The sequence below is a fragment of the Ursus americanus genome, chromosome 21, assembly GCF_024610735.1.
Source record: "Ursus americanus isolate L20-20 chromosome 21, mUrsAme1.1.p, whole genome shotgun sequence".
NCBI lineage: Eukaryota > Metazoa > Chordata > Mammalia > Carnivora > Ursidae > Ursus > Ursus americanus.
In genome coordinates, this window is record NC_142147.1 from 3,862,508 (window position 1) to 3,880,563 (window position 18,056).

The window sequence follows — 18,056 nt, forward strand, 5'->3', positions numbered from 1 at the left end:
GCCCCAGGTCTGAACATTGCACATTTCTCAATTAGGGGTGCTTCTAGCCGATGCAATTCCCTTTTTGGTGAAACTCATCCCCGAGAGTCATAAGGAACAAATGATTTACAGGGAAGCTAGGGGGAGGCAGCAGAGACGTGAGAGCAAGGGTTCAGAATTACAAGGCTGGGGGACTGGGGGGGGCAGGAGGGACCCCCACCTAGCAGCTGGTCCATGACTGAAGATGGGGAGAGAAGAAAGCAGCCTGAGCTGGCCTGAGCGCTGTACCCCATCTCCTGAGGCTAGGGCTGGGTCTCGCTCCTCCCTGGCCTCCTCCCTCTGGACTACAGACCCTCCCTCCCAAGCTTCCTCACTGTTCTGGGTAAAGCACTGCACCACAACCCCCGCCCCCCGCCCCCCTCCCAGGTGCCAGGTGTCTGCAGTAATCTGGTAATAAAGCTGATCGGACCTCACAGGCCCAATGGATTCGTCCCTAAATAAAAGCCAACCATTAGGCTGCTGGAACGTGCAGGAAGGTCAGGCTTGCAGCTCACGGCCCTGACTAGCGGTCGCAGGCACTGGGGTTAGACAGAGCCTCGCACAAACTCCTTTGTGGTGTGAACACTGTACTTCTCACATCCGGAGTCTGGAATGCCGGGTGCTCTGTGGGACAAGCTCGTCACAAAAAACATTCCATGGGGGAACAAACCTCGAGGATGGGTCTCCTCTCCGCAGCAGCGAACTCTGCTGTCCAGCTGGGCTTGGAGAAGTAACGGACACTCTGGTTTCAACTCCGGCAGAGGAGCGCAGAGAAAGGTGAGGCATGCGGCGGACTCTTGCCCTGGGCCTCTGTCCACGGGGGTTCACCAGCCCCCCAGGTGGGCTCCCCAGCTAACCCTAACATCCTGGATTTTAATTTGGGTACAGAACTCAGGAAAGGGGACTCTTTCTTATCCTCCTTTTGGTAACTTAAGAGCTTCTTAGCAAACCCTTCCCCCCTTTTTTTGGCAACAGGAAAATCATAGTTCATTCCATTTTACTGTACAAACAACTCAGAATATCAGAATCCGGTTCTCCCACCTTTGGTTGAGCACACATGCACACAGCAGCTGCAATCCGAGTATCAATGTGCCCCCCACACACAGCTACCAATACTGCTAAAATTAAAACAAAGGCTAAACACATACAAAGCTGCATCTTGGGCGCCCGGGCGGCTCAGTCAGTTAAGCGTCTGACTCTTGATTTTGGCTCAGGTTATGATCTCAGGGTCATGAGATCGAGCCCCAGGTCGGGCTCCACACTGGACATGGGATTCTCTCCCTTCTCCCTCAGCACCGCCCCCACCTCCAAAAGCTGCTTCTCAACATCGTCCTGTTTTCCAAGCAGGGAACTTTTTATTTGAGAGGATGAGCTGTCCTAGCTCATGGTGATTCGCACAGCCCCGAAGGACAGCCAGAGAAAATCTGAATCACCGCTGCTGAAGGGTGAGCCTTCTGAGCTCCCGGCTTCGGACACCCTACCTGCCGGGATGGGAAGCTCTCTTCTAGGATATGACCTGACCCTGCACTGAGCCTACGGTTCCCGAGTTTACAAGAGGGGCTCGCAGGGCTCTCACACCAGTATGTCCCTGTGTGTGCACCAGAGTGAGGCCTCCGCACATGCTGGGATGTCTGAGCATGTCCTGTGTCGGTCTGCTCTGGCTGGGCACCCGAGGGGAGAGACTGTGCCACAGGGACAGAGGAAACCTCAGCAGGGCAGTCTGCCAGCCTTCTTTCTAGGGATGGGACTCCTCTAAGTGACACTGGCCAGAGGCACTGTGAGGTGAAATGCTGCCACCTGGTATCAACCCTCTGGGGAGGGCCCAGGTCTCTGGCACCGTCTGAGCAAGCCAGGCAGCCCAAACCCACTCTTCCCAGCCAGATCCGGAAGCAGCAGCGATGGGAGGGGAGAAAGCCCCAAGCAGGCCTTGCTTCCCAGCCAGATCCGGAAGCAGCAGCGATGGGAGGGGAGAAAGCCCCAAGCAGGCCTTGCTTCCCAGCCAGATCCGGAAGCAGCAGCGATGGGAGGGGAGAAAGCCCCAAGCAGGCCTTGCTTCCCAGCCAGATCTGGAAGCAGCAGCGATGGGAGGGGAGAAAGCCCCAAGCAGGCCTTGCTTCCACCTTCAGCGGCTACTTCAAGAGCCCTACAGGGGGAATCAACATCTCAAGAATATTTTTAAGTTAAAGTGCTTGGAAAAGCCCAAAGAAGTCAAAAGGGCATTTCCCTCCAAAAGCAAGGGGGTCCTGCGGGCCCCACCCCAGGGGGAAAGAGCCATGCTCCCCGGCACTCTGGAAAGAGCCTCAGAACCCACTTCACTCCCTCCAGAAATCAGAATCAGACTTCTATACAAAAATCTTATATACACAAGGGTAAGTCTTTTGGGCACCTTACGATACAGTTGTAACGCATTTCAACTAACTACTGAGAAATGACGAATAAAGCCAATGACACCGCAGCTGAAGGGAGAGCCTTGCAGGGGCCTCAGAGAGACCCCTCCCCGCCATGCAGCCCTGATTCTACAGAGGGGGAGGGGAGCAAAAGGGATTCAGAGGTCACAGTTGAGGTTGAGCATTTGAGGAGGGGATGCATTATCTGAACGAGCCATTGGAGGAGGGGCCTATATACCCATTAATTTGACCTTATTTCTCTGAAACGCATTCAGTAGAGACATGCGCTGTCCCTGGGGCCCAACACTGGCCGGGGGTCGGGGGACCTCTGGTCTGTGGGAGCTGCCCCAGCAACATGGCTGTGCTTTGTTTGGTGACATCGCCAGACGGGCCGACCTCTCTCTTTCACACATGCACACGCTGCCATCATAAAAACAGGCTGAGTTTCAGGATCCAGCCTTCGGACACCAGCCCACTCCCATCACACCATGCTTCATTCATGTCGCCTCTCCTGCCCTCACCAAGACGTGCGGCTACAGCTCTGCCGGCGCATGCTTGTCTCTGGAACGTTCCAGGGAGGCACCCCACGAGGGAAGGTGTTCCAGCACTGGCAGGGGGAATGACTACCAGGAACGTTTTTGCCGTGCTCAAGAGGAGACCGTGATGTAATGACCAAGAGGTAAGGAGGTGGAGAGGGAAAACAGGAGGGGAGGACGTGGGGAAAGGAGAGCGCCCCTGGGCCTACTTCCAAGGTCAGTGCCCAAGTGCAAGGGGCTGAGGCAGAGGGAAGCGGACAGAAGGGAAATATTCACACCAGAGGAGCCTCATGCTGGCTGCTTGCTGTCACACGTCAGTCCTCTCGGGGTGGTATGAACCCCGAGAGAAAAGCCAGGGTTCCCAGGCACCAGATGCGGGACAGGAGATATGTGCCAAGTGTGCAGGAAAGCGGTCAGCCGGCGAGGGCCGAGGCGGGCAGAGGCGCCTTCCCAAGGCTGCCGGGGGAGGAGGGCCCCATGCCGCGCGGCCCCTCCGCTAGCGAACCTCACGCAACTACCACCGGAAGCCACCTCTGCCTGGCTTGTCTGTAACACCCACATGGATTTTTCTGTCTTCCCTGAAATACAGAGCAGCAGCGTCTGCTTGTAGAAAGGGTGGCTGTCTTGCAGCTACTGAAGAAACTTCTCTTTTCGGGGCCTCTTTGTGGGGCAGACAGCCCATGCTACCCCCAGGGAGGGAGTGCAGGGCTGTCTCTGCTGCAGAAGGAAGAGGTCAGCTGACCAGGCGTGTTTCACACCGTCTGACACCAACGGAGCTGGTGTGATTGCCAAGCAGCCACGCAGATCCCACGAGGCCTCTAGGGCGCTCACACCCCTCGCTGGGCCTTCTGCGGCCAGGGAAGAAGATCCTCTGCCCCGGGCTCTCTCCCTCCCTAAAATAGGAAGTGTCTCTTTCCTCCTAGCAGTTCCTGTGCCTCCAGTTCCTGTCACACGGTGGGGAGCTGGCACAGAGTCAGCAATTCATGGACGGACCCAGCCCACACAGGGAGGCCCACTGCCCCCTCCGTGAGGCTGTGGCTCAGCAGGAGCCCCAACTGGGGGAGTACCCCTACTCCATCCTGCTGCTGAAGAAGAGGGTCCCAGACGGTCACCCATGTCATTGGCGTGTGCCAGCTCATGATGCCCCCACCTGCACTCCCACGTGCACCCCACCCCCTCTCTCCTGCAGGAGGCTGCAGCAGGCACTGCCCTGAGCCCACGTCGGCCCTGGTGTCCTTCCTCCTCCTCCTGCTCGGTCCTATGTCACGGGCCTGACTCCCAGGAGTAGGGACAGTCACCTTGGTTTTAGCCATGTAACCCCAGGGACCCTTTGGCACGCAGATGGGGGAGCAGACAAGGCAGAAGGGAGGTGGGGAGATGGGCAACCAGGTTCTTCTAACCGCTAGTTCTAGGGCAGCGTGGAGCGGCTCTGGGTGCTGCCAAGGTCATGCAGGGTCATCAGGTGGGGTGACAGCCAGTCGCTGGCCCAGGAGAGGGGTGCGCACCCTCAGTCCTCCTGGAGGGTGCTCCAGGCGACCTCCCGTGGCCTGCCTACTCAGTGGCCATCTGCTCAATGTGGTCGCTCAGCAGCTTGTATTGCTCTGGAAAAGAAAACAGTGTTAATTCTTGGAAGATAGAGGTCAACACCTACAGGTCCTGCTTTTTTTCATTCGGGCAATAACAAAGCCGGACCACACCAGGAATGGTGGTGTCACCAGTGACACCAAGCCCTAAGCCACTAGCATGCTGCATGCCTGGCTCCCGGAAGTGGGCTCCTTGGAAATGGGATGCATCTTCCTACGGAAAGGACGTGAAACCTGCGGAAGGCACAGCGCTGGTGCACGAACCCTGCCACAGTATAGCCAGGCCTGAGTCCTATGAGCTGCACAGGGCCGCATGGTGGGCAAGGGGACAGCGTTTTTGCCCGGTACTGTGGGGCTGATGACAGCATTCTGCAATTTTCCAGGGGAAGCATCGAGTACTTTCCTGCCTCCTGAGGCCGCAGCTCTGTGGCCCCTTTAATTTGGTGCAGGATGGGGGTTTTTTTAAAAAAGATTTATTTATTTGAGAGAAAATGCGAGTGGTGGTGGTGGTGGTGGTGGGTGGGGAAGGAGCAGAGAGAGAGGGAATCCCAAGCAGACTCCCCGCTGAGCGCAGAGCCTGACATGGGACTCGACCCCCGACCCGGAGATCAAGACCTGAGCTGAGACCAAGAGTCTGACATTAAACTGACTGAGCCATCCAGGTGCCCCAGAGGGAGGTTTTTGTTTTTTTGTTTTGTTTTGTTTTTGAAAGAACACTGTATCAGTCCAAATGTACGCTTAAGTGGAAGACTTCTTAGGCCACGAGGGTGGGATGACACGTAAAGGCTGACTCTGATAGATTAGGGGCCGGATATGTCACGTATCCTCTTTCGCTAAAGAAGTCAGAGGTTCTGGAGAAACCTCACGGCCCCCATACCTCTCAGGGCAGTGTGGTTCAAGAAACAAAGGCAGGCCATTTAGAAGGAAGGGCAACTCAGGGTCGGAGCTTGGCCATTTTCAAGTTCGGAGTCTGAGCACCCAGTCCCATCTTTACCTTTGGCCCTGTTTGGAAACACTGGGACGGGTAAGCTCCCTGACCCCAGCCTGCAACACCCCACGCTGGCAAATGCCACGTAGCAAAAACGGCCTTCCAGATACAATGAGAAGTGTCCCATGCATGTAGGGAGACAGGAATAGAGGAGGGGCAGACGTGCTCTACAGACCAACACCATGTTCCTCATTGAGGTGGCAGCAATCCTGGGGGTGGGGCGGGGCAGAGCACTGGCCGCCGCTGGCCGCCGCTCACCTTCGTCCAGGTTGCCGATGACGGCCTGCTTCTTCAGGAAGTCATTACATAGCTTCTTGTTGAGCCCGAATGCCAGCATGTTGTGAGTGAACGTGCTGCAGGACAAAGACAGCCATGAGCTGGCGCCCTCGCTCTTCCCTGGGGAGGGGAGCTGGGGGTGCCCCCACGCGGCCCTCCTGAAACGGTGAGAAGTGGAAATGAAGGGCGGCTGCCTCGGCCCACCGCTGCTCTCACTGCACCGGGTGTGGGGGTGGGAGGCGCTTGTCAGCAACTGGGAGCCAGGCCAAATGTCGCTAACCGTGGGCTTGTGAGCTGCATGAGACTATGGATGTGTGACACTGTCAGGGCCAGCGGCCCCCCCCCCGCCACACCCCCCAGGTGGGAAGGTCTCCTTCACGGGCCTCTCGTCACGGTCTCTGGGCATCAGTGCCCCCCTCTGCCCTGCTTCCTCCTCCATGACTGGGCATGAGGACAGGCCTTCCGGCAGGAGAGAAACCCAAGCTGGACCCCCCAATCTGCCCCACTTGGTCGGGGCCCCCAGCGTGGGGTCGTCGTCCACGTCCTCACCCCAGCTGCCCGAAGGTGATGTTCTCATTGAACCGCAGACTGTCGTTGCGTTCCTCCTGGGTCATGTGGCACCACTTCTCCCTGTAAGCACAGGTGACAGGAGAGGGCTCCGGAATGCTGCTGCGTCCCCTGCCTCTCGCCCCCCTGCTCTGATCTACAGGGGGCACCCCCGCGTTGCCTCCCTGACACCGAGTGGGGAGCACCTCCCCTGAAGAGCTGTTTGATCTGCTTTTCCACAAAGGCTGCCCAGGGTTCTGACACTCTGCCTGACAGGTCCCAAATACAAACTTCATCACTTCATCCTTCCTGAAATGAGGAGATCCAAACACTCATACGCTTCCTACCGACCCAGAGATGACGTGTGCTTAGTGGCTCCCCAGAAAATTCTCTAGGAGACAAAAACACCAACCCCCGTGTCCCCTCTGAGGCTCAAGGATGGGAGGTCCCGGCGCCACTGGGGAGGCAGAAAGGCCTGCAGAGAGGACCTGGCCCTGCCAGCGTCCCAGGGGAGTGGGAGCTGAGAACCTGTCCGTCCAGGAGGCCCTGAGGCTGCCACTCCATCTGCAGCCCTCATGGGTTCCCCCCAGGGAGCAGGGGAGGCTGGATGTGCTGAGGGCCACGCTGTCCTGTCAGGTGGGGTCTTGGCTCTGCTGCATTTCCCGGCTCCGGCTTCCTCAGAGGCCAGGTTCATGTCCACACCCCTCCCCAGAGCACACAGATGAGACCCCGATCTTCCCGAAGGCCCCCGTGAACCGCACGGTGAAGACAGCACAAAGCCTCTAGCACAAAGTGCAGAAACCCCCAGAGAAAGAAACGCAGTGTGTGTGCGGCTGCCAGGGTGGGACCCTGCAGCCCAGCTGTCCGCTCCCCACGGAGGGACACGAGATGCACACAGGCTCTGGGGTGGGAGGCTATTCTCTGAGCTGTATGAACTCTGCACCCTGATGGACAGCCACCTCCAGGAGCTCGCTGCAGCTGTGGCCTCCCCATCCCGGGCAGAGGACCCCTGCCTCGAGCGGACAGGGGACTCACCCCGGCCCTGCCATGTCTACCTGAGAAGCGGGCTCCTTGAGGGGGCAGACGCAGATGTGGGGGACACACTCATTTAAGCCCATCGCCCCTTAAAGATTAAGCTCTGGGTGATGAGTCTGACTAAAACAAGGTTAGGAGAGAGAGAAGAGACGAGGGAGAGAGGAGGCAGAGTGAGGGAGTGAGGGGTGGGGGCAATGGAGAAGCCAAAGGAAGAGAAAAAGAACCACCATCAAACCTTAACTGCTCCCCACCCACAGGGCCCAGGGCCACTCGTGCTGCTGTGGCTTAGCAGGAGGCCTCAGGAGCGCAGGGGCGTGACAGCCGTGAGGGCAGGTGTCACTCCCAGCCTCCTCATGCCGATGACAGGACGCCCATGAAGATACCCAGAACACGCTTCCAGGCATGACGCTGATCCCATTTTCCTTCCCACCGTCTTTCCCCCAGTGGTTACCCTTAGGCTGTCCAGGCACCTAAAAGCCCATTCCACCATCAGGCCTGCTGTGTCCAGTTGTGCAAGGCCCAAGCCCACACCATGTGGGAGTGACCGGCAGCCCTGATGCTCCTGACCTGGATGAGAAGCCGATTCTTAAGGTCTTACCCTTCTTTAGAGGTCCCAGTCTGACCTCTGGAGAAGGAGGTGGAAGGTCGCTAGCCATCAGTGGATTAGGTGCTGCCTCAATCCAACCAATTCCTTAAACCTGAGATCCATACCCAATACCAGTCGAGGTCTAATCCCACAGAGGGCAGGGCGCCTGTCTAAACTGCCACAGTGGGACTCTGGAGGTAAGCAACAGACGCGTTTGGAAATGGAGGCCTTTCTGCCTCTGAGTATCACCAGCTGAGTTCACCAAACAGGAGATACAGTGCTGGAGTCACTGGGTTGCCCAGGGACCCAGAGCCCAGACCCCCACCCCAATCTCCGAGGAACATTTGCCCTTCCTCCGGCTGAGGCCCGGGGCATGTGTGGCTGTCCCCTGGGGGCAGGTCCGTGTGTGGTCAGACCACATCTGCTCTGGGGGACAAGGCCCGTGAGGCCCAGAGGCCGGCACCCCCTCGTGGGCTTGGCGCCGACCGGCTTGGAGGTGGCCGTGATGCTCCAGCTGTCCTGGGCCTCAGCCACGGTGCTAAGCACCCCTGCCCCTGGGAGGCCACGGTGAGTCATGCTCCCACCCAGAGAGACGTGGGGACGCAGGGGCTTTGTACTAAAGGGGGTGTCCATTATGCCTAAATGCTCCTTTTATAGCCATAATAAGGCTGCATCAGAAACAAGATTTCTCATAAACAATAAGCACTAAAAATATATCACTGATTAAAGGAAGCGTGCTTTGGGAAATGGCCAGCGAAGAAACAATCATTGTATCAGAAACTGTATTTTGAATAGGCAGGCCTTTAGCTACAAAAATATATCACAAAAGATATCTAACAAATACAAAGGTCAAACCATGAGAGTCAGACCCCACTGTGGGCTCAAAGAAAACAGCCCTGTTCTAGGCCCTTCTCTTCAGGGGACCCCCTCACATACACACACAGGCTCCACACCATGCCATGGCTGGCTGGGAAGGAGGGGGCAGCTGTCCTTTCTCCCTGACCCCCAAGCCTGTCCCAGGGGCGGGGGAGGGTCTGCCAGACCCCTGCGCACCTGTGTGCCTGGCTATAGAGAGGCAGATCCTCTGTGACCAGATTACCAAGCGTGAGTCAAGGCCATGGGTTCGAGGCCTGCTTAGGCCAGTAGAAGGCTGGAGCCACTCAAAAGCGGACTTTGCTGCTCACTCTCTGAACTCATACTGGGCCTTGCAGGGTCTCGAGTGCCCTCTCTGTTCCCTGTTCCGGGTGCTCTGTCCTTGTAGAGCTCCCACCCGCCACCGGCCTGTCCCAGCGCGGGGCTTGCCCCTGGCAGCGGTGCCGTGCTGCCCCTGCGTCTGGGCTCTGCCCCCGCAGCAGCTAGCGCATGGCTCCCGCCCTGAGGTGGCCCTGGCGGGGACCCCCGGCCCTGTAACATGAACAAAGTCACGTGGACACACACCTCTTCTTCTCCTCCTCTCCAGCATCCCCTCTGGAGCGGCAGCAGAAACAGGTAAACAGAGGAACATGTCAAAGTCATGCAAGATATGTGGATGGAAAAAAGAGAACAGCGAGAGAGGAGCGTTATTACAGGCAGAAACAGAGAGACGGAGAGAGACGGGGTACTCGAGACCATTTATCTGCTAGGAGCCCGACAGCTACATAAGCAGCAGGAGGAAACCCCATTCGCCTACAAGCATCTAAGCGCTTCCTTCAGTCTGGTTTCCTGGCAGAGCGCGGGATTCTCTCTCCAGAATCCCTGGGATGGCTACAGCATCTTCCCCTCCATATCCCCCAGGAAATGCAGCCGCAGCAGACTGCAGGCCATCCCGCCCCGTGGAGCTGTAGCTGCCCCCCCTTCCGCAGACGGAAAGACTACACTTCAGGTCCCCCCCAGCGCTAGTGGACTGGCCATACACAGCAGGCACCTGCTGCCTCCTGCCAGGGAGAAAGGCTGAGGGGGTCTCCCCCTGTTAGAGAAGGAGAGGTTCATGATGGGGTGGGTGCCAATAAGGAGACCCAGGACTGGGAGGGCTGCTGCCCTTTCCTGCCCAGCCGCTAGACACAGCGGGCAGCAACCATGGCTCCCTGTGGCCAGAGTGGGAAGGGCCACCCGCCCTCACTGCCGCCCTGTGCTTTGTGTGACGGTTTACAAAGGGGGTCTTCTGATGTGGCAAGGCTAGCGTCAGGGAGGCTAGGAGGGTCTCAGGCTGCAGACCAGAGTAGTAAGCTGAAGGTAGCAATCGCATCTCCCCAGATGTTAGCCCTCTCAAGCTCAGTCTGCGGGGTGTGGCTGGCCCTGTGCCCCAGAGTCCTGTGGTAGTGACTCTTACAGCCATAGACAGAGTGGATCCTTGGGAGTCCTGATGGTTTCATTCTGGGGGAGTTTGCGTTTTGGAGGAGGGTCAGTCCAAGTCATGCCAGAGCCCAGGACAGAAAGCGCTCATGCAAGCTGCGGACCCCCACCCACAAAGCTGTGCGTGCCTGGAGCCCTCCAGGCAGCTCGCCGGGCACCGGGGCCAGAAGGAGCTGAAGAAGGGACGGACACACCGACTCAGCCATCCTTCTGCTCTCCTCTGCAGAAACTGGGAAACAGAGCCAGTCCCCAGTCCTCAGCCCCAAGGCAAGGCGGACCCAGACACTGCTCCTACCTGGTGGTGGGAGACCGCTTTCTCCTCTCATAGTGGACAGCGTCAAAGAAAGCCGCATTCCAGAACCTCAGTGTATGCCTATGAGACAGAGGCGTGGGTCAGTCCTCTCTAGGGAGGGCACGGAGGCAGGTCCTGGCACACCGGAGGGATAAGGGCACACGGTTTCCCACCACATCTGCAGGACTTTCTGACAAGTCACAGAGAGGCAGAGCAGGGAAGAGAAAAAGGACCATGTGCCTTTGTCCCAAACCGAGGCGGTTCCCTGGGCTCCCGGCCAAGGGTCGCTCTCTCCCAGGACGAAGGTACAACACGGAGATGGGGAAATCCCGCATCCATCCAGTCAAAACTGAAGCCACCACCTGCGGGACGTGGATGAAGGGTGCCTTCCACTGGGCCTCCCAGAGGAAGCTGGGCTCTGGGGACACCTACTGCCTGAGAACGGGGTCTAGTAAACGGGAACCCAGAGCAGACAGGCCGCGTGTGGAGACCAAACACGTTCACAGGGACACACAAGCAAGAGACGTTCTTCTTAAAGATCATCCGACTATGCAGGGTGTGTGGGCCAAATCCTGCTGCCTGATTGCGTAAATCAGGGTTTATGGGAGCACAGCTGCCCCCATTCACACTGTCCCTGACAGAAGAGTTGAGTACTTGCCTGGAGAGCCTCACGTTTTTATCACTGGGCCCCTCACAGAGCAGTGTGCAGGTGATAAGACAGCAGCCAAGTCACAGCCCAGGAGGCCCGAGGCAAAGCCCTAGACGGGGGTGACATGGCTGGTAGCTTGTCCTTGCTTCCGCTGAACCTGGCGCAGCTCAGGTGGGGCCTCCATGCAGAGAAAGGCTTCAGGATGGCCCCACCTGGCCTTTCCTGGCCACAGTCCCACACAGCCCTTCTGGTAGCCAAGTTCTCCCAGGGCGCCACTGTGGCCTTCGAGAGAGAGATACGTCTGACACCCTTTGGGCTCCAGGTGCTGGCTCTCTGCACACTTGGGGTGAATACAGCACGGTGACGGAGAGGCTTTGGAGGGACTAAGGCAGCCCTAACAGTCATCCACAGAGCAAGACAGAGGGCAAGGGCTCCCCCAACCGTTGGCCTCTCACTTTACTCATGACCTTCATTCCTAGACGTTCATATAAGATAACTTCCTGGGATATAATTCACATACCATAAACTCAGTCTTTTAAAGTACATGATATTAAATGGTTTTTAGTATATTGTGCAACCATGACCATTATCTCCTTCTAGAACATTTTCATCCCCCCATAAAGAAACCCCGTACCCATGAATGGACTGTCCCTCCCCATCCCCTGCTTCTCTCAGCCCCGGGCGACCGCTCAGCTACTGTCTCCAGAGACGAGCCCATCCCAAACGTTTCACTTAAATGGCATCAACAACCATGTGGTCTTTCGTGTCTGGCTTTTTCACTCCGTAAAATGTTCTCCAGGTTCACCCGTGTCTCAACCGTCAGCGTCTCACTCCCTCCCGTGGCTGGAGAAAACCGTGTGGCAGGGATATATCGCGTTTTACGTACCCACACATCATGTGCCCATGTCCGTGGACATTCAGGTTCTCTCCAGCTTCCGACTATTAGGAGCCTGTATGCATGAGTCTTTGCCTGAGTACCTGTTCTCAGCTCTCTGGAGTAGCTGGCTAGAAGTGGAACTGCCGGGCCACAGGCTAACTCTCCGCTAACATGCTGGGGAACTGCCAGACTGTGTTGCACAGCAGCTGCCCCCTTTCCATCCCCACCGGCAGGGTATGAGGGTTCCAGTTTCTCCACATTCTCACCAACACCTGCCATGGTTCCCCTTTTTTATTCTAGCTATGCCGATGGGCGGAGTGAGCTCCGTGGGTGACGGAGCCGCGGCCCCACAGGTGCGAGGGCGGCCTTACCAGATGGGCTGCTGCTTCAGGTGTGTGTACAGGTAGATCTTCTCCCCCTTCCTTTCTTCCTCTGGGCTGCACACGGTCACTGCAGGGGGGCGACAAAGACTGCCCGTCGCTCCAGTGGCACCACATGCTGGTGAACCCCTCAGCAACCCTCCCGCAGGCACTGCTTCTCCCCAAAGGTTACAGAAACAACAGTGGAAATCCAAGACTGCTTGCCCTCTGTGGGCAGGAAGGACGCTCCTGCCACCTGGTGGCGGGGACTCCTTCAGAGGGAAGGGTCCCTGGCACAGCTCTCCCAGCCTCACGCAGAGCAACACATTCCTTCACTTCCCTGGGACGAGGAATTTAGTTCCCGAATCTTCTCCCCAGAGAAGAGGTTTCCCCCAGAAATTCAATAGGCAAGTCCAGGCCGGGGTGGAGAGAAGTCGGGAGCCATCTACAGCAGCATCTCGTGCCCTGGGGGAAGGGGCCCAGATGTTCAGGGGCCTGCTTGGTGGTGCTGCTAGTTACTGGGGGGCTGGTGGAAGACCCCGTGGGGGCCTGGCTGTGGGACCAGGGGCGTTGCTATGGCCACAGCCGGGCACCCGCTGGGCCCGGAGAGCACTGGGAGGCACTTACCAGTCTTCTGCGGCTTCTCCTTGGGCTTGTTCTCATCCTCCCTGGGAAAGAGAACCACAGCAGTGACAAAAAGACCCCCCTACACATTTTCTCAGCTCAAAGGAACTGGCCTCTACCTGGCTGAAGTGAGATTATGTCTCTTAGCAATGGGTACATTTCACATGGTTTCCTCTGAAAAAGTGTCATTAAGTCAATGCTACATTTACCAATTGCCAAACTTCCAGAATTAAAGAGATGCGGCATGGAGGCTCCTTTGCACCATTTTCTCTGAATCCAAAACTGTCTGGACCAGACGAGGAAAAAGCCAAGTCACCCGGCTGTAAGCGGCCATCGGAGGGGACAGTGGGGACTGGAGGGGAGTGGGGGGGGGTGGCACAGACATCAGGAGCCTGGGGTACTCTCTTGCTGATGTGCCCCCTTTCTTGGGAGGTCTTGGCTTAACACCCCGTTCTCAAGCGCCCGGTCCGGGAAGGCTCCTGAGCTCCCGCCGGAGAACGGCTGTCCTGGGGGACAGGGGTCTGGCCCCTGCCTACCTGGTTCCGTTCACACTAGCTCTCACCACACTTCCAGGAGGAAGGGCCGAGAGGGTTTGTAATTCCCCTCCTGCCCGCCGCCAGTTTCCACATGCACCCCATCAGTCCCAGAAAACCCCGACCCCCAGGACATCCCTGCCTGTCAGCCAACCCAATGGCATTGGTGAATCAAAGAAAACTCGGTGGGGGGGGGAGGGGCTGGGGAGTCAAGCGGAGCTGGCAGCTGTGCTTCCCAGGAGCAGCTCTCAGGCCCCAAAGGTCACCCAGGGCGGCCAAGCTGAATCCTCCCTGGCCAGGCCACAGCCGCCCTGTCACTGCCACCGGCAGACTGAACGCGGCTTCTGCCCTCAGTCATACCTGCCCCTCCCCCCACAGTTCACCTGGTGACACTTACTCGTGCTTCCTGGCCAGGGGTCCTTTCAGCTTGGTCTCCAGGCCCCCGAAGAAGCCCTTGACATTCTCTGTCTTGGCCGAGGTGTTCTTCAGCAGCCGTTCAGCAATGTCCTTCTTCTCGGCCAGCCAGCTGTTGGCGGACTTCAGGTAGGAGTCGATGCTCCCCGCCGGCTTCTCCTTGGACTCGGAGGGCAGCAGGTGCGGCTTACCTGGACGGGGTGAGGGGCGGGAGGGAGCGGGAATGGAACCACGCTGTGTAGCAGGCACAACAGGGCGCTGGAGCCTCTCAGTGGCAGCGGTGACCAGCGAAGGCCCCAAGACGCCGCCAAGGGAAGGCGGAGGGCCGGGCCTCTGGGGGCCGCAGCTAAGCACCTACTGTGCACAAGAAGGCAGCCAGGTGCACCCGGACTAAGGGAGAAACAGGAGAGGACCCAGCTCTGAAGAAGCTCAAGGACCTGAAGGAGGGCAGCAACGCACACGCAGGGATACACAGTCGCGGTGGAGGCCGAGGGTTACAGCAGGACTAAGAGCTACTCCCCGTGCAAGGAGGAGGCGTGCTGACTCCAGACAGCTCCGGGCCCCTGCTGTGGCTTGAAAGTGGACAAAGGGAGAGTGGGCATCTTGGGAGAGAACAGTAAGGCCAAAGGGTCTCCCACAGAACAAGGCGCCCCCTACAGGTCAGAGTCTCCGGCAGGTCAAGGTGCCCCCCTCGGGCCAAAGGCTCTCCTGTAGGTCAAGGCGCCCCCTGCAGGCCAAAGGGTCTCCCTCAGGTCAAGGCTCCCCCTACAGGTCAGAGTCTCCTGCAGATCAAGGCACCCCAGCAGATCAAGACCTTACCTCAGGTCAAAGATACCCTCTTCGGGTGCCTGGGTGGCTTAGTCGGTTAAGCCTCTGTCTTCGGCTCAGGTCATGATCCCAGGGTCCTGGGATGGAGCCCCACATCGCAGGGAGCCTGGTTCTATCTCTGACCCTCCCCCCTCTCATGCTCTCTCTCTTGCTCACGCTTTCTCTCAAATAAATAAAACCTTTTAAAAAAAATCTTAAAAAAAAAAAAAAAAAGATAGCCCCTTCAGAGCCTTCAGGTCAAAGGGCCCCACAGGTCAAGGTGCTGAGTGTCCCTTACTAATTTAAGCTGCTCTGTGCTTAGATGTGATCCCCACTCCTTTGAGAAGGAGGAGCCATGGTTTGGATGAGGGGTTCCCATTTGACCCAAAGGTCTGGCATGAAGGACTGGCCCAGTGGTGGCCTGGCCTGGAGCTAAGGCAGTCCGGCCAGCTGTGGCCAGGAGAACTGAGGCACGGGGAGGATGGGCAGTTGGGAGTGGGGGCAGGACTGAGCAAAGCTGCAGAGGACACACGGTTTCCACACAAGAGCAAAACTGTGTATCCTCAGAGAGGTGGGAAGGGAGGCCGTGCTTACTGCCGCCCTGACCCCGCTCTAGACCACATGGGGCCCCCAGCAGCCTTCTGCTTATAGCAGCCTGAATGAGTCCCTGCCGTCACACCCAAGAAACGTCACACAGGGAGCCCCTAAGCTCTGATTTCCGGAAAGTTGCAGAGCAATAAGCCGGAAGAGCTGTGAGACATCAGGATGAGGAACAAACTGCACTCTTCGTGAGGGCGTCACCGGCCCCCACACACGGGCGCTTTCCACCCCAAGACCCCGCACTGCTCCTCCCACTCTCTTCAAGAGCCAACCCCGTGCTGTATTTTGCTAAAACGTGAAAGTGATGTCCTCACATCCAGCAATTGCTGAGTCGACCATGACATTTCCCACCAAAGGAACGTATTCTCTCATCCCCCAGCCGCTGGGTGGCTTCCTTCCGACCACGGATAGGCAACCTCATGACCCTTGATATGGACCACAGCCTCTCCTCCTGTTTCAGGAATCTCACTCCTTGCGCATCCCGCCCTAACCTCAGGTTCTCTTGTTTTCTGGAAGCCTCACAACTCTGCGCTAATAGGGAAGAAATCCTCACTCGGTGCCGTGTTACGAGGTGCCAAGTCTTGAGTCCCCACGTTCGCCCTCCACCACGGCCGCGTCCCCGGGCCTTACCGATGTGGTAGTAGGTGAAGCACATGGTCATAAGGTTCTTGGCAGGCCCGAAGTCGTCCATCTGATGACACCTAAGATGACAAGGAAGCCCGATTAGCTGAAGAATCGTTCTACCCAATTTCCTCACTGCAAGCTCATGAAGCAAGACCTAAAAATTTTGTAAATATGTCCACATTCATACCTCACTCCCCAGATGCTATGTAGAGGCAACAACAACAAAAAATCCCCAACTGTGTGAGTTACCCACAGGCACGCAGCTGGGGTCTGATTCTGGGCGGGAAGGAGGTCTCGGTCCATCGGCCTGGACTCCTTCCCTTTCAAGGCCAACAGGCGAGGCTCAGGAAGTCTCAATCCTACCCAGGGGAGCAGTACCAGGACTGGAAATCAGGCCTCAGGCCTCGGCCAAAATCGGTGGCCCCAGGCCGCACAGCCCTCCGGCCCCTCCTTCTCAGGAGTCAGCAGTGAGTTAGAGGGCACACTCGGTGGTTTCAGACTTCAGTCACATCAGACTCGCCCTGAGAGCAGTTATGATACGGATTGCTGGGTTCACCCTGAGAATTGGGTTCAGTGGGTCTGGGGAAGGGCCTAAGAACGTGCATTTCTTGTTTTTGTTTTTGTTTTTTAGATTTTATTCATTTGACAGAGAGAGAGAGAGAGAGCATAAGCGGGGGAGCAGCAGGCAGAGGCAAAGGGAGAAGCAGGCTCCCTGCTAAGCAGGGAGCCCGATGCCGGGCTCGATCCCAGGACCCTGAGATCATGACCCGAGCTGCAGGCAGATGCTTAACTGACTGAGCCACCAAGGCATCCCCAAGAACGGGCATTTCTAACAAACTGCGTTATGAAGCTAGTGTTCTAATGCTCCTGGACCCAGTTGAGAACCACCGGAAATATGAACACCTACCCTATGTCACTTGCTGAAAATCAAATTAAGTTGCCAAATACAAGAACCTTTTATAGACTAAAAAAATGCTCTACGAATGTTAAGGATCATAATCACTGTATTCTACTTACGACATGAAGGGTATGAGCTACACACAGATCTAGTCAACTTAGCAAACAAAAAAGGGGGGGTCTTCAAACAGGGGTCCTGCCTGCCCCTAGGAATGTGCCCTGTGACAGCTGCAAATGCTACGCTGTTGCCCACTGCAGCGCTGCAACCCAGAGACAATGAAGAGGAATAATCCAGCGACCATTGGTGGGGCACGAGCTGAACAGACTACGGTGCATTTAGATACCAGACCACCACACAGCCATTATAAACGCAGAACTGTATGTGGACACAGCGCCTTTTTGGGAAAGATACACATTCGCTGGGATGCGTGTCATCAACAGGGGTTACCACCGGGAGACCACAGTAGCGAGGACAAGGTTGTGCAAAGGGGTCTCCTTTCCATTGAGGTGCTGTGCCTCTCTAACCTGTTCTTCTGTACTTTTCTTTCCTGTTCAGTTTCTAACTTTGCACAAATAGTCCTTAAGAAAAAAAAAAGTCAATGGAATGTATCTGGACAGTGCGGTCAGGGCCACTTTAATCTTTTAATATAAAAATAATCTAATTAGGGGCTCCTGGGTGGCTCAGTTGGTTAAGCGTCTGCCTTCGGCTCAGGTCATGATCCCAGCATCCCGGATCGAGCCCCATGTCAGGCTCTCTGATCAGTGAGGAGTCTGCTTCTTCCTCTCCCACTGCTGTTCCCCCTGATTATGCTCTCTCACTCTCCCCTCTCTCTCAAATAAGTAAGTACAATCTTTAAAACAAAAATCTAATAAAACTTAAAGAATTCTGCCACTAAAATAATAAAGGACTATATATAAAAGTAAAAACGTAAGACACTAATAAACTAAAAATTATAAAACTCAAATTTTAAAAATTCATATTTTTAAAAGATTATAAGTTTTTTTCCTTTTATTCCCCCCCGCCATACACAAATACATATGCTCACCAAGAAATGGGGAGATTCTGTGTTTTGGTCGGGTTGGAATTTGAATTT

At 56.6% G+C, this 18,056-nt stretch overlaps 1 protein-coding gene across 3 annotated transcripts in view; it reads right to left on the reverse strand.

The window, feature by feature from the left end:
• Positions 1-938: 938 nt before the first annotated feature.
• Positions 939-18,056, reverse strand: part of KIAA0513 (KIAA0513 ortholog) — a 61,153-nt gene continuing 44,035 nt past the window's right edge. For 2 of the 3 annotated variants that reach the window (XM_045772797.2, XM_045772796.2), the window contains exons 5-13: positions 16,072-16,142; positions 14,018-14,225; positions 13,091-13,131; positions 12,476-12,554; positions 10,582-10,659; positions 9,393-9,422; positions 6,338-6,418; positions 5,771-5,865; positions 939-4,542 (exon numbers count right to left, since the gene is read on the reverse strand). In XM_045772797.2, the coding sequence (XP_045628753.1) occupies positions 4,493-4,542; positions 5,771-5,865; positions 6,338-6,418; positions 9,393-9,422; positions 10,582-10,659; positions 12,476-12,554; positions 13,091-13,131; positions 14,018-14,225; positions 16,072-16,142 (733 nt within the window). In that variant the 3' untranslated portion in view covers positions 939-4,492. The remainder of the gene's footprint in view (positions 4,543-5,770; positions 5,866-6,337; positions 6,419-9,392; positions 9,423-10,581; positions 10,660-12,475; positions 12,555-13,090; positions 13,132-14,017; positions 14,226-16,071; positions 16,143-18,056) is intronic. The other variant, XM_087870402.1, reaches the window with a different exon arrangement.